Genomic DNA, 12,188 nt, shown 5'->3' on the forward strand with positions numbered 1-12,188 from the left:
GAACTCAGATACCTGCTTGCCTCTGACTCCCAAGAGCTGGGAATAAAGTCATGTGTCATCACACCACCAGAAGTTGTTTTCTAATGTGCACTGTATCCCAGATGTGAGAGCAATAGAACCCAGAAAGGAATGAATTTAATACAAAAATAATTGCTTGACACTATAAGAATCACTCTTCTTGATAGAAAATGGGACAGGAAAAAATTTAGTCCAATTTGTTTCTTAGTATCCTACAAATGTTTGCTCAACAGTTAATACATCTTGGGAAACACACACAAGCCCTGGCGAAGCCAACCCAGAAGCAGTTTGTACCTTCAGGCTGTTTACACAGTATCTGTGTTTCCTTTCTGTTTCTGTGATGAAACACCATAATCAAAATCAACTTGATGAGGCTTACAAGTTACAGTCAATCATCGACTGAAGCAAAGACAGGAACTGAAGCAGAGGCCATGAAAGAATGCTGCTTACTGGCTTGCTCCCCTAACTTGCTCAGCCTGCTTCTTATACAACCCAAAAGCACCTGTCCGGAGGTGATACCAACCACAGTGGGCTGGACCTCCCACATCAATCATTACTGAAGAAAAGGCCTCACAGGCATGCACACAGACCAATCTAATTTGCCAATGCATCAAATAGAATTCCCTCTTTTCAGATAGCTCTAGGTTTGTCAACTTGACAAAAACTAAGCAGTACACAGAGGTATAGAGATGTATCTTAGTTGGTAGAGTACCTGACTAACATGTTGGAGGTCCTGAGTTTAGTCTCCAGCACCACAATGTATTGGCACACTCCTGTAGGCCCAGATCTGTGAAAGCAGCAGCTGCAGCCAGAGTGAGACTCCCTACTGTCACCCTCGCCAGCCTGAGGTGTTCTTTTAGGGAACTCAAATTAGGGAAAGCACCATTTCTGACTTCAAGACAGAAATAATTTTTGGATGATCCAAAATGAAGCAGAGATGAGATTTGTTTTAAATGACTAGATTGTGGAGCTAAAGAGATGGCTCTGTGGTTTGAAACACTTGGTTTTTGCACAGAAACCAGATTCAGTTCCCAGGACCCATGTGGCAGCTAACAACTATCTGTAACTCCAGAGGAACCAATGTCCTTTCTGATCTCCAAGGGCTCCAAGCATATACACAGTACACATGCATACATGCAACCAAAATACTAATGTACATAAGATAAATAAGTAAATGCAATCATTTTCAGATAAAAAGCATAGGCTAAATTTGGCACATGCCTTTCATCCCAGCACTCTAGAGGCTGACACAGGCAGATCTCTGTAAGTTTAAGGTCAGCCTTGTCCACATATTGAGCTGCACGTCAGCCAGGGATACTATCACTTTCTAGTTTTGGGGGGGGGGGTTGTTTTAATTTTATGTATGTGAGTACACTGTCACTCTCTTCAGATTCACCAGAAATGGTTGTGAGCCACCATGTGGTTGCTGGGAATTGAACTCAGGACTTCTGGAAGAGCAGTCAGTGCTCTTAACTTCTTAGCCAACTCTCCAGCCCCAACCCTGTTCTTTCTTTTTTTGTTGTTTGTTTGTTTGTTTGTTTGTTTGTGTTTCAAGACACGATTTCTCTATATAGCCATGGCTGTCCTGGAACTCATTCTGTAGATCAGGTTGGACTCGAACTCAAAAATCCGTCTGCCTCTGCCTCCCAATTGCTGGAATTAAAGGTGTGCACCACCACTGCCCAGCAACCTGGTTCTTTCTTAAGAAAAGAAAAAACATACACTTAACTTCACTAATCAACATTTTCTGTTGTTGCTCTTTGAGGTTGTCTTTAAATTGTGTGAGGGTGGGTGTGGGTGTGGGTGTGGAGGGGTGGGTGTGTGAGAGAGACACAATGTACACTCATGTGGAAGCCAGAGGACAGCTTTCAGGAGTTAGTTCTTGCCCTTGGTCAGGTGCTGTGCTGTATGCTGACCCAGGAGCTTTAGACAATTCTGTTGAGGAGTGCTGTCAACACAAATGCACAGTACTGCATGCACAGTACTGCATGCACAGTACTTTATCGGACTTTTGAATGTGGATTCTGGGTACTAAACTCAAGTTGTCAGAATTGCCTAGCTCATGCTTTAGTTTGCTTTCACCAAGCTACATCTAGGTTTTGAAACAGGACAGTGACACCAATTTAGACTCTTTGAGAACTGAGAATAAACCCAGAGGCTAGAAAGCAGCCTCCAACATCACCATTTACTAAGTCATATTTGTGAAAAAGGAATTCAGTAAAACAGAAAACTGCTGGACAGGCACCCATGAGGAGCGGTTGGAAGCCATGTTCCAGCATGGACAGGAGAAGCTGCACCTCCTGAACAAGAGTCAGCAACTCTTCTACAAGTTATTGGAAGCTTCCAGTGTGCAAAGCCTTGATTACAGACTTCCCAAGGCTGAGAAAGTCAACGGTGTAGATTTTGCAGGACACAGCAACTCCCTATGACTGTCGCCATCAAAGCGGCTCCGAAAGAGTGTGAATGAGCCCAGCTCTGTGCCGATGGGCTTCGAGAGGGCAGAGAGCACAGGTCCTCCATGCTGGTCACAGGTCTGCAGAACTCCCCCATCACCACCCCAGGTTCCCACAGTCTCCTTCTTCAGTCCCCCTCACTGGCATGTCATCTATGCTAACCCCTGCTTCTCTGTTCTCTAGATCTCTCAAAGATGGAAAGACTCAACTATACACTCTTGAATGAGTTCATCCTCACAGGGGTTCCCCACCCTCCCAGGCTGAGGACATTCCTGTTTGTCTTCTTTTTGCTGATCTACATCCTGACTCAGCTGGGGAACATGCTCATCCTGATCACTGTCTGCGCCGACACACAGCTCCATGCGCGCCCCATGTACATCTTCCTTGGTGCACTCTCTATCATCGACATGGGCATCTCTACCATCATTGTGCCCCGCCTCATGATGAACTTCACTCCAGGTGTTAAACTCATCACATTTGGGGAATGTGTGGCCCAGCTTTATTTCTACCATTTTCTGGGCAGTACTGTATGCTATCTCTACACCACAATGGCCTACGACAGGTACCTGGCCATATGCCAACCCCTGCGTTACCCAGTCCTCATGTCTGCTAAGCTGAGTACCTTGCTGGTGGCTGGAGCTTGGGTGGCTGGCTCAATCCACGGAGCAATCCAAGCCATCCTAACCTTCCGCTTGCCCTACTGTGGTCCCAACCAGGTAGATTACTTCTTCTGTGATATTCCTGCAGTTCTGAAGCTAGCCTGTGCAGATACCACAGTCAATGAGTTGGTCACCTTTGTGGACATTGGAGTGGTGGTCGCCAGTTGTTTCTCCCTGATCCTTCTTTCCTACATCTATATCATTCGTGCCATCCTGAGAATCCGCACAGCTGATGGGAGGAGAAGGGCCTTCTCAACATGTGGAGCCCATGTAACCATGGTTACTGTGTACTATGTGCCCTGTGCCTTCACCTACCTGCGACCTGACAGCCACAGCATCCTGGATGGGGCAGCCTCTCTCTTCCCCACAGCCATCACACCTTTCCTCAATCCCCTCATCTATACTCTGAGGAACCAGGAGGTGAAGCTGGCCTTGAGGAGAATGGTAGGAGGACAAAGCACTAAGAGTGAGGTCTGAGCACCTCTTCTCTTCTGAGGAGACACCCAGGTTTCCACTCAGTCTTAGGTTTAGGTTTCAGCAAGGTTTCCTGAGTTTCTCGTTGGTGGAGCCAGCCACACAGATCCACACAATGCGATAGAACACAGATGAAGGAAAGCACAACCTCTTAGTCGTTCTTAGTTTCTCCTCCAGGCAAACAGCTCCCAGCTGCCAGAAAAAAAGATGGTGTGTGTGCTGGCTAGACTCCTTGTCAACCTGACACAAGTTAGAGTCATATGACCAATGGGAACTTCAACTGAAATATAGCTCCATTAGACTGGGCAAGCCTATGATATATCGTCATGATAGATTGTTGATGTGGGAAGGCCCAGGTCACTAGGGGTGATGCCATCCCTAGACTCTTGTTCCCAGGTTCTATAAGAAAGCAAGTTGAGCAAGACAGTAAGCAGCACTCCTCCATGGAGCCTGCACTAGCTCCTGCCTCCAGGTTTGAGTTCCTATCTTGATGTGTAACTGTGAGTTAAATTAAAGCTTTTCCCACTCCCGAAAGTGATTTTTGTCATGGTGTCTTACCATACCAACCAAAACCTTAACTAAGGCAGCATACTTACGTTCCCAGATGACTAACGTTCCAAAAGCACCCAGTGAGCCTTTGGTGTCCTGGTCATCCTCAGTCAAGCCCTTCTATGATAGTCTAGATAGCCAGTTCACTATATACCTCAACATCTAGTGTTACCAAAGGAGCTGTGGGTGTTTACTGGGTTCCTAACAAGCCTGACTTGGGACTTCCTAAGGCTACTCCAGGTAGGTGAATGGGTAAAAAGGTGTCTTGCCTGCTAATAGAATAAGCCTTCTCTTGAAATGGTGCTTTTTCTGTTGTTCAAATTAAATGACCCATAAGAAAGAGTGCAATGGGTTCTCTTAAAGTATCTCAAGAATTTATTTTCAAATGCCCAAAGGCAAAGCCCAGTGTGAAATTTCACATGGAGAGAAAACTGGGAAATGGACCAGAGCCCCAGCATAATTCATCCAACTGAGCACTTCATGCTCCACGTTTGTCAGATGAGCACGCTTTCCCTGAGCTGCCAATGGCAGAAAGTGTGAGGGAATTTCCTGGGATCTTTGGTTTGGGCCCATTAGCACCTGCACCTCCTTTTTTCCCCTTTTGTCTCTGATTTGTCCTCTAGATTTTCAACTTGGACTCCACTCATGTGCTAAGCCTCAGTGCCTACACTGCAAACTCTCTCAGTCAAGTTTGTTCCTATAGATGTTCATACCCTAAAGACTCACCACTAGTTTATCTAACTCTTCAAAGAGACAGAAACTCACCTTCTCCCTTAGATGAAGCCAGTCCTCAGTGTCTTGCTCAGAAAACAGACAATCCACCTGTATCAGATTCCTCTTGCCACAATATTCCTTACAAACTCTCTTAAATCTTTACTACAGTAGATGAATAATAATTGATGAAAAATAAGCTTAAGTTTGTAGCAAGTAAAAAAAAAAAGTTTACCCAAATAATGCAAATTGTACTTCTTTTTTCACTTTTCTGACTCATCAATATAATTGCTATTGTCACTGTGACTTTAACAATTAATAAATCACTACATCCAGGCAATAATGGTACATGTCTTTAATCCCAGCACTCAGGAGGCAGAGGTGGTTGGATTTCTGGGATTTTTGAGTTCGAGGCTAGCCTGGTCTATAGAGTGAGTAGCAAGGGCTACACAGAGAAACCCTGTCTTGAAAAACAAAACAATAGCCAGGCAGGGGTGGCTCACGCCTGTAATCCCAACACTCTGGGAGGCAGAGGCAGGCGGATTTCTGAGTTTGAGGCCAGCCTGGTCTACAGAGTGAGTTCCAGGCTATAGAGAGAAACTCTGTCTCAAAAAAAAAAAAAAAACTGAGCCATTATTACAATTACAATTTGCCAAATCATTTGTCACAGCATGACTATGTGATCCACACACACTACACACTAACTGTAAGTGTGGAGAGCCAGGGGCGGGGGCTCAGACCTTCAGCTCAGCACTTACTGAGAGTGGATGAGAGAGGAGGCATGACAGAGTGTGCTTGTGATCCCAACACTCTGGAGCCTAGGACGGAGAACTGTCACAAGAATAGCCTGGACAGCAAAGCCCTGTTGCAGAGAGAGAGGAGGCAGAGAGAAAATAGGGATAAAAAGGACCAATCACTTTGTATTCATGAGTGGTTAACAGACTCATTTTATAGTTCACTCGTAAATTCTTGAAATTTTCTCAAATGCAAAGTGGTTTTTGTTCTTAGGCTATAGTTATGAACCTTCTAGGATAAAACTTTCTAAATAGAGGTAAAAATTAAAATGGAAAAGCATTTGTCTCCCACAATTCATGATGCCGACATGGTTTTTAACGTAATTTTTATTGGTTCTTTGTGAAACTTCACATCATGTGTCCCAATCCGACTCCTTTCCAAGTCCTTCCATGTCCACCCTCCACCCTTGTAACTGTCATGTGTCACCTTCTGCCCAAACATCTTTATGAGTCAGTGTTCGTTGCAGTGAGTCATTGGTCTGTTTGAAGGCCTCTGGCTTCTGCGGCATCATCAATACTGGGCCCTCACCAAGACTCCTCTTGGATATCCTGCCATTGCCCTGAGTCATGGAGATCCTATGGTTATGGCTCTGCAGGGCCGGCCCCCTCACATGCTCCAGCAGCTGACAGATGGGATAGATATAGGGGTGGGCCGCCCCACATCTGGGCCTGGGAAGCAGCCGAGTTGGTCAGAGCATCACTGCCAGGTCCAGCTCTCCTGTAGATCTCCCATGCTCATGCCATCAGGGAGGTCGTCATGATGCTAACACCTTTTAACAAATATGTATTCAGTACATTACTGCAGTCTTTACTTTCCAGTGCTCTTTTCCTCTCTAAATTACATCTTTTTGATTTCTTTCTGTACCATTTGTTGCTGTTTCGTTGTAGGTATGTATGAAGGCACTTAAACATAATAATCATTTCACAAGCTTAATGTTATATTGAAATCACTTCTCTTTGGAATGTAAATGAGGAATATATTCAATTAAAAAAAAGATATCACTTCCGTCAAAGAAGTTGGACTATTACTTTTTCTTTTTAAGCTTCAGGCAAGTTCTCAGGACAGTGGCAGAAAGGGGCCATATTTTTTACCAAAATATCACATGAATAGTTTCTATCTCCATTGCTAATAGAGTCCTTATTGTTATGTTGGAACCAATGCTTGCCCCACTACAAGATGGGAAATCCCATCATCCCTCCTTCTCCCAATTCCACCCGCACTGAAAAACTGCAAACAAAGAGCCCAAGTTCCACATTTTTAGCAGCTGTCACAACTGCCTTATCTAATGCTGCAAGCCACCTAATCCCCTCCTAAATCCTCAGCTCTTGACCATACTTGGGCACAAACCCAGCTTGTGGCTGACAAGTCATCACCCTTTGCCTACAGTCTATAAAAGTTCCCCACCCTAATCCGATGTATGACTTCCTCAGCCCCATTCTTTGGGACTTATGAACCTGCCTTTATCTACATTTAATTGGTCTAATCTGACCTACATCTGCAGCACCTAGGGAGACAAAAAGTCTATCCTCTTGGTGCCAAAACCCTGGAGGAATTGAGCTAGAGTTAGCTCCAGGTGCTTGGGGACTGCTTCTCTCTAGTTCTGCCTCCCTACCTGGCATGATTGACTTTCTACTTGAATTAAATCCCCATTTCCAAGCCACAGCTTATACCCTGCCAAGAGTCACAGCCGCATCATGGCAAACCAGTCCTTTCTGGAACAAAGTCGGTCTTTATTCTGGGAGCCTTGGATTCAGAGATATCCTTTCCAGGGCTATTATACTACCATCCCCCAACCTCCAACTCCACTGTTCAATGCCAAACTATCTTGTGGGACGGACACAGCATCCGACACAGCTGTGTCATAGTCTTCGTGTCTCTGGCACAGGCTTGGGAATGGGTAGGGCTAGGTCTAAACACTAACCTCAGTTACCCTTGTGGTGCCTGCTACAAAATTTACCCAAATTGAGAGTGTCTCAAACTTTGATCCCAAAATGCCTTTGAGCTGGGCAGTGGTGGTGCACGCCTTTGATCCCAGCACTTGGGAGGCAGAGGCAGGCAGATTTCTGAGTTCGAGGCCAGCCTGGTCTACAGAGTGAGTTCCAGGACAGCCAGGGCTACACAGAGAATCCCTGTCTCGAAAAAAACCAAAAAAAAAATTTAAAAAAATAAAAAAGCCTTTGTTCTATTGCCTGACTTCAGCATCTAAGTCTAAATGGCCACCAGAGGGCACTCTTAACTTTAACATCCATGATCTTGACATTTTTTGCTGATCTGCTGACACATAGGCGAGTGATCTGAATTTCCTTCTGTCCAGGTTTTTTGGGAACCACAGTCTTATCCTTCTCCTCTGTAGGTAATATTCTATAGCTCAGGTCCTACTAACAAGGATGGTTGTGACATCCAAGGACTCAGATCCCAAACCTAAGTCACCTTCTGCCTTGACTGAGCCCCACCTATTTCTCACCTTATTCACTGAAGCACACTTGTTCCAGCTGTAATGGCTGCTGTGAACCAGGCTGCTAATCTAACCCTCCTAAGGTATGTACTGATCATTTGTCTGCAAATTTGATTCCAGAGACTGATTCTCCAGCCCACCATGTCCTCCACATAACTCTGGCTCTTGCAAACTCTGCCCCTCAACACACATATACACTCACTTTCAGTTTGCCTGAGCTCCAGCAATGCCCCAGCAGCAGCACACACACACACACACACACACACACACACACTTCTGATAAGCCCCCTTCTCCTTGGACATTGGGTCAGGCCACACATCAGCCCCACACAATCTACACAATCCAGCCTGCTAGCCAGTCAGGGAGGCCTCAGTGCTCATGTCCGGAGCACATCAGCCTCTCCAGTCCTCCTTAATAACCAGTCTTTGCCATCCTCCAGGAACTACAGCTTCCTGAGGACGCGCCTGGGCCACAGCAACTGTTTCTCCCTTAGGCCCATGTCAGGCTCCTGCCAACCCCCAACAGGGATCCCGCCCCCACCTCCCATGGCTTCAAAAGGGCTCCCTCTTTTTAGCCCAACTGCCGCTCCCCCTTCCTTCCTTCCTAAAGCTAAATTCTCTACTGTTGATAACCAAATAAGCTACAATACAATTTGTGGCCTTGTGATAACAGCCCTTCAGCCAAGGTCCTTGCCATTTTCCCAACTTAACAACTCTTTCCTGTTCTGACACTGACTTCAGTTTAAATCTAATCATACAAACATTTTTTTAAGATTTATTTATTTATTTTTTATTGTATGTACTTGAGAAGAGCCATCTCTCCAGCCCCAACCCCAAACACTTATTTCTAATATCGGGGTTTTTTGTTTTGTTTTGTTTTGTTTTTGTTTTTTAATGTATGAGTGCTCTGCTGCATATGTATATCCCTAGGCCAGAAGAGGGCATCAGATCCCCTTACAGATGGTTGTGAGCCACCATGTGGTTGCAGGAAATAGATCTCAGGAACTCTGGAAGAACAGCCTGTGCTCATAACCATTGAGTCATCTCACCAGCCTCATACAAACACTTATTTTAAACTGTTAAACATAATTAAAACATACAACTTAATTATCAATTACCTCATAAATAATCATATTCTTTAACATGTCCATAACCATTTTAGGCATAAATGATTACCAAAAAATAAGCTTATTTGGTCTTCTATGTCTATGGGTTTTTGGGGGTTGTTTTTTGGTTTTTTTGTTTGTTTTTTTGTTTTTTTTTTCAAGACAGGGTTTCTCTGTGTAGCCCTGGCTGTCCTGGAACTCACTATGTAGACCAGGCTGGCCTCAAACTCAGAAACCCGCCTGCCTTTGCCTCTCAAGTGCTGGAATTAAAGGCGTGCACCACCACTGCCCGGCAGATATGTTTCTTTAAGTGAGAGTTGGGTCCAAGTTATATATATTATATATAATTATGTTATATATAAATTTATATAAATTATATCTAAATATATTATATATAATATATATTACATATATATTATATACCTAAACACACATACACACATACAGAGAGAGTTGAATCTCATATATATAAAATATAGACATAGAGCCGGGCAGTGGTGGCACATGCCTTTAATCCCGCACTTGGGAGGCAGAGGCAGGCGGATTTCTGAGTTCGAGGCCAGCCTGGTCTACAGAGTGAGTTCCAGGACAGCCAGGGCTACACAGAGAAACCCTGTCTCAAAAAAACAAAAGAACAAAAACGAAAACAAAAAAAAAAAACAAAAAACAAAAAACAAAAAAACAAAAAAAAAAAAGAAAGAAACATATATCTACTAAAAACACAAATGTTTTTAGATAACAACCAAAATGTCTCCTTCATCTTGGCTGATGAGCACACTGGAATGTAAACAGCCAAATGTCTTAAAATGATCACATGAGACAAAGCAACAATTATAAAAGTTCTTGGCGCTGGAGAGATGACTCAGCAGTTAAGAGCACTGATTGCTCTTCTGAAGGTCCTGAATTCAATTTCCAGCAACCACATGGTGGCTCACAACCACCCGTAATGAGATCCAATGCCTTCTTCTGGTGTGTGTGAAGACAGCTACAGCGTACTTACATATAGTAAATAAATAAATAAATAAATCTTTAAAAAATAAAAATAAAACTACTTAGTCATAATAAACTGTTTATTATTATATCTTCTTTTAGACTAGGAAAATAACAACAAGTCTTAAATATTTTAGATTGGTGTGGATTTTTGTGTGATGATAAATTTCATGCTTGTAAAGGTCTATTCATATCAGTAAGAGGCTATTTTAAGATTTATGTCTAGCTACTTATGTCTTAGCTAAATGCTCAACACCCAGCTAGATAATCAAGGTCTCTAAACTCCTGAGGTCTAATAAAGTTCACAGTAATATCTGTCTAGCTTCTTTGTGCTAGCTTTAGCAGGTTGGATAAACTAAACCATACTAAAAACTACAATGGCCTATAACAGTACAATATAATAGGAACAACAAAGTTACCAGTCTCTCTATAGACTGTATCTGTGATTAAAAGTGCTATTTTGATACTAAAGGAGCTCAATTCAAAGACTGGGGGGTTGTAGCTGGAGATGTCCATTACAGATGATTGTGAGCCACCATGTGGTTGGTGGGAATTGAACTCAGGACCTCTGAGAGAGAGGTCAGTGCCATTAACAGCTGAGCCATCTCTCTAGTCCAAAGACTGCTGCTTTTAAGGCTCAAACTAAACAGGGATAAAGTTGCAGAATCCTAACCTTATACAAGCTACTAACTAAGTGTTAAGGATAATTTTAGATGCAAGCCAGTCACCTTATAAATGATCATACTCTTTAATGTGTTCAGAGCCATGTTTGTAGGCGTGCTAAATACTAATGTAATTAATTACAAAAATAAGCCTTGGCCTCCTATATACAGTTTCTTTTCTTTTTTTTTTTTCTTTTTCTTTTTCTTTTCTTTTTTTTTTTTTTTTTTTTTTGGATTTGGTTTTTTCGAGACAGGGTTTCTCTGTATAGCCCTGACTGTCCTGGAACTCACTCTGTAGACCAGGCTGGCCTCGAACTCAGAAATCCGCCTGCCTCTGCCTCCCAGAGTGCTGGAATTACAGGCGTGCACCACCACGCCCGGCTCCGGTTCCACATTCTTAGCAGCTGCCTCAACCTCCTTCCCTGAGGCTGCCAGCCACCCTAATCCCTACCTTAGTGCTACTGACCATACTTGAACCTTCCCTACCCTAGTCCGGATATGTGATTTCCTTAGCCTGGTTCTTTTGGACTGATGAACCCACCAAGGAGCAGTACCTAATAAACCTGCCTTTATCTACTTTTAATCTGGTCTAATCTGGCCTCTATATCTGTCACCAAGGGAGACAGAGAAAAACCTATCACTCATCCCATCTGAGACCTCACTTTCTCAGGTCCTCTTGGTCCACACAACTCTGCGCATCTAGAAAGAGTCTTCCAGGTTCCTTCTAGAACAGCCCATCCAAATGCAATCTTCCAAACTCTTGCAAAAATAATGTGGTCAGAATCACAGCAGTCGACCCGCCTCCTGGTACCAATTTCTGTCTTAGCCACTGTTAGGTCCAAATCGGGCCCCCAAAATGGTGCCTCTAGTGATGACAACACCCTAAACAGAAGGACTGTGGTTGTGTAAACAAAAGGATTGCCATTGGGTAAACAAAGGCTTAAACTGAGCTTTCCTCAAGGACCTCTTAAGGTGGCTTTCTGTTTACCAGGAAAACCACTTCTTCCCTTACCCACGCCATGATCAACTACCTCATACGCATACATGCATATATATATATATACATATGCAAGACCTGGCCCTCAACCTTAACACAGCTCTCAAAGACACTTGAGTCAGCTGGGCAGCAGGATGGTAGAACCACTTTTTGTTCAAATAGTTGATCTTGATCCTTATCACTGGGTTTGAGCCCCATCATCGCAAAAAATATAATAAAGACACACACCAGTAATCCCAGCACCCACTAAGGTGAAGGCAGGAGGATCAGACGTTCTAAGTCATGGCTGGCTTCATAATCAGTTTAAGGCCAGCATGGG

The 12,188-nt window shown here is 43.7% G+C and overlaps 1 protein-coding gene across 1 annotated transcript; it reads left to right on the forward strand.

The window, feature by feature from the left end:
• The first annotated feature begins 2,665 nt into the window (after nucleotides 1-2,665).
• LOC127691086 (olfactory receptor 10G3-like) lies at nucleotides 2,666-3,607 on the forward strand. The gene has a single exon (XM_052190691.1). It carries the CDS (start codon nucleotides 2,666-2,668, stop codon nucleotides 3,605-3,607), a length of 942 nt encoding a protein of 313 aa, XP_052046651.1.
• The last annotated feature ends 8,581 nt before the right edge of the window (nucleotides 3,608-12,188 follow it).

Source organism: Apodemus sylvaticus, chromosome 8 (assembly GCF_947179515.1).
Source record: "Apodemus sylvaticus chromosome 8, mApoSyl1.1, whole genome shotgun sequence".
NCBI lineage: Eukaryota > Metazoa > Chordata > Mammalia > Rodentia > Muridae > Apodemus > Apodemus sylvaticus.

Excerpts from the sequence above, each read along its gene's own strand:
- LOC127691086 (XM_052190691.1), top strand. The coding sequence starts at position 2,666 with ATGGAAAGACTCAACTATACACTCTTGAATGAGTTCATCCTCACAGGG.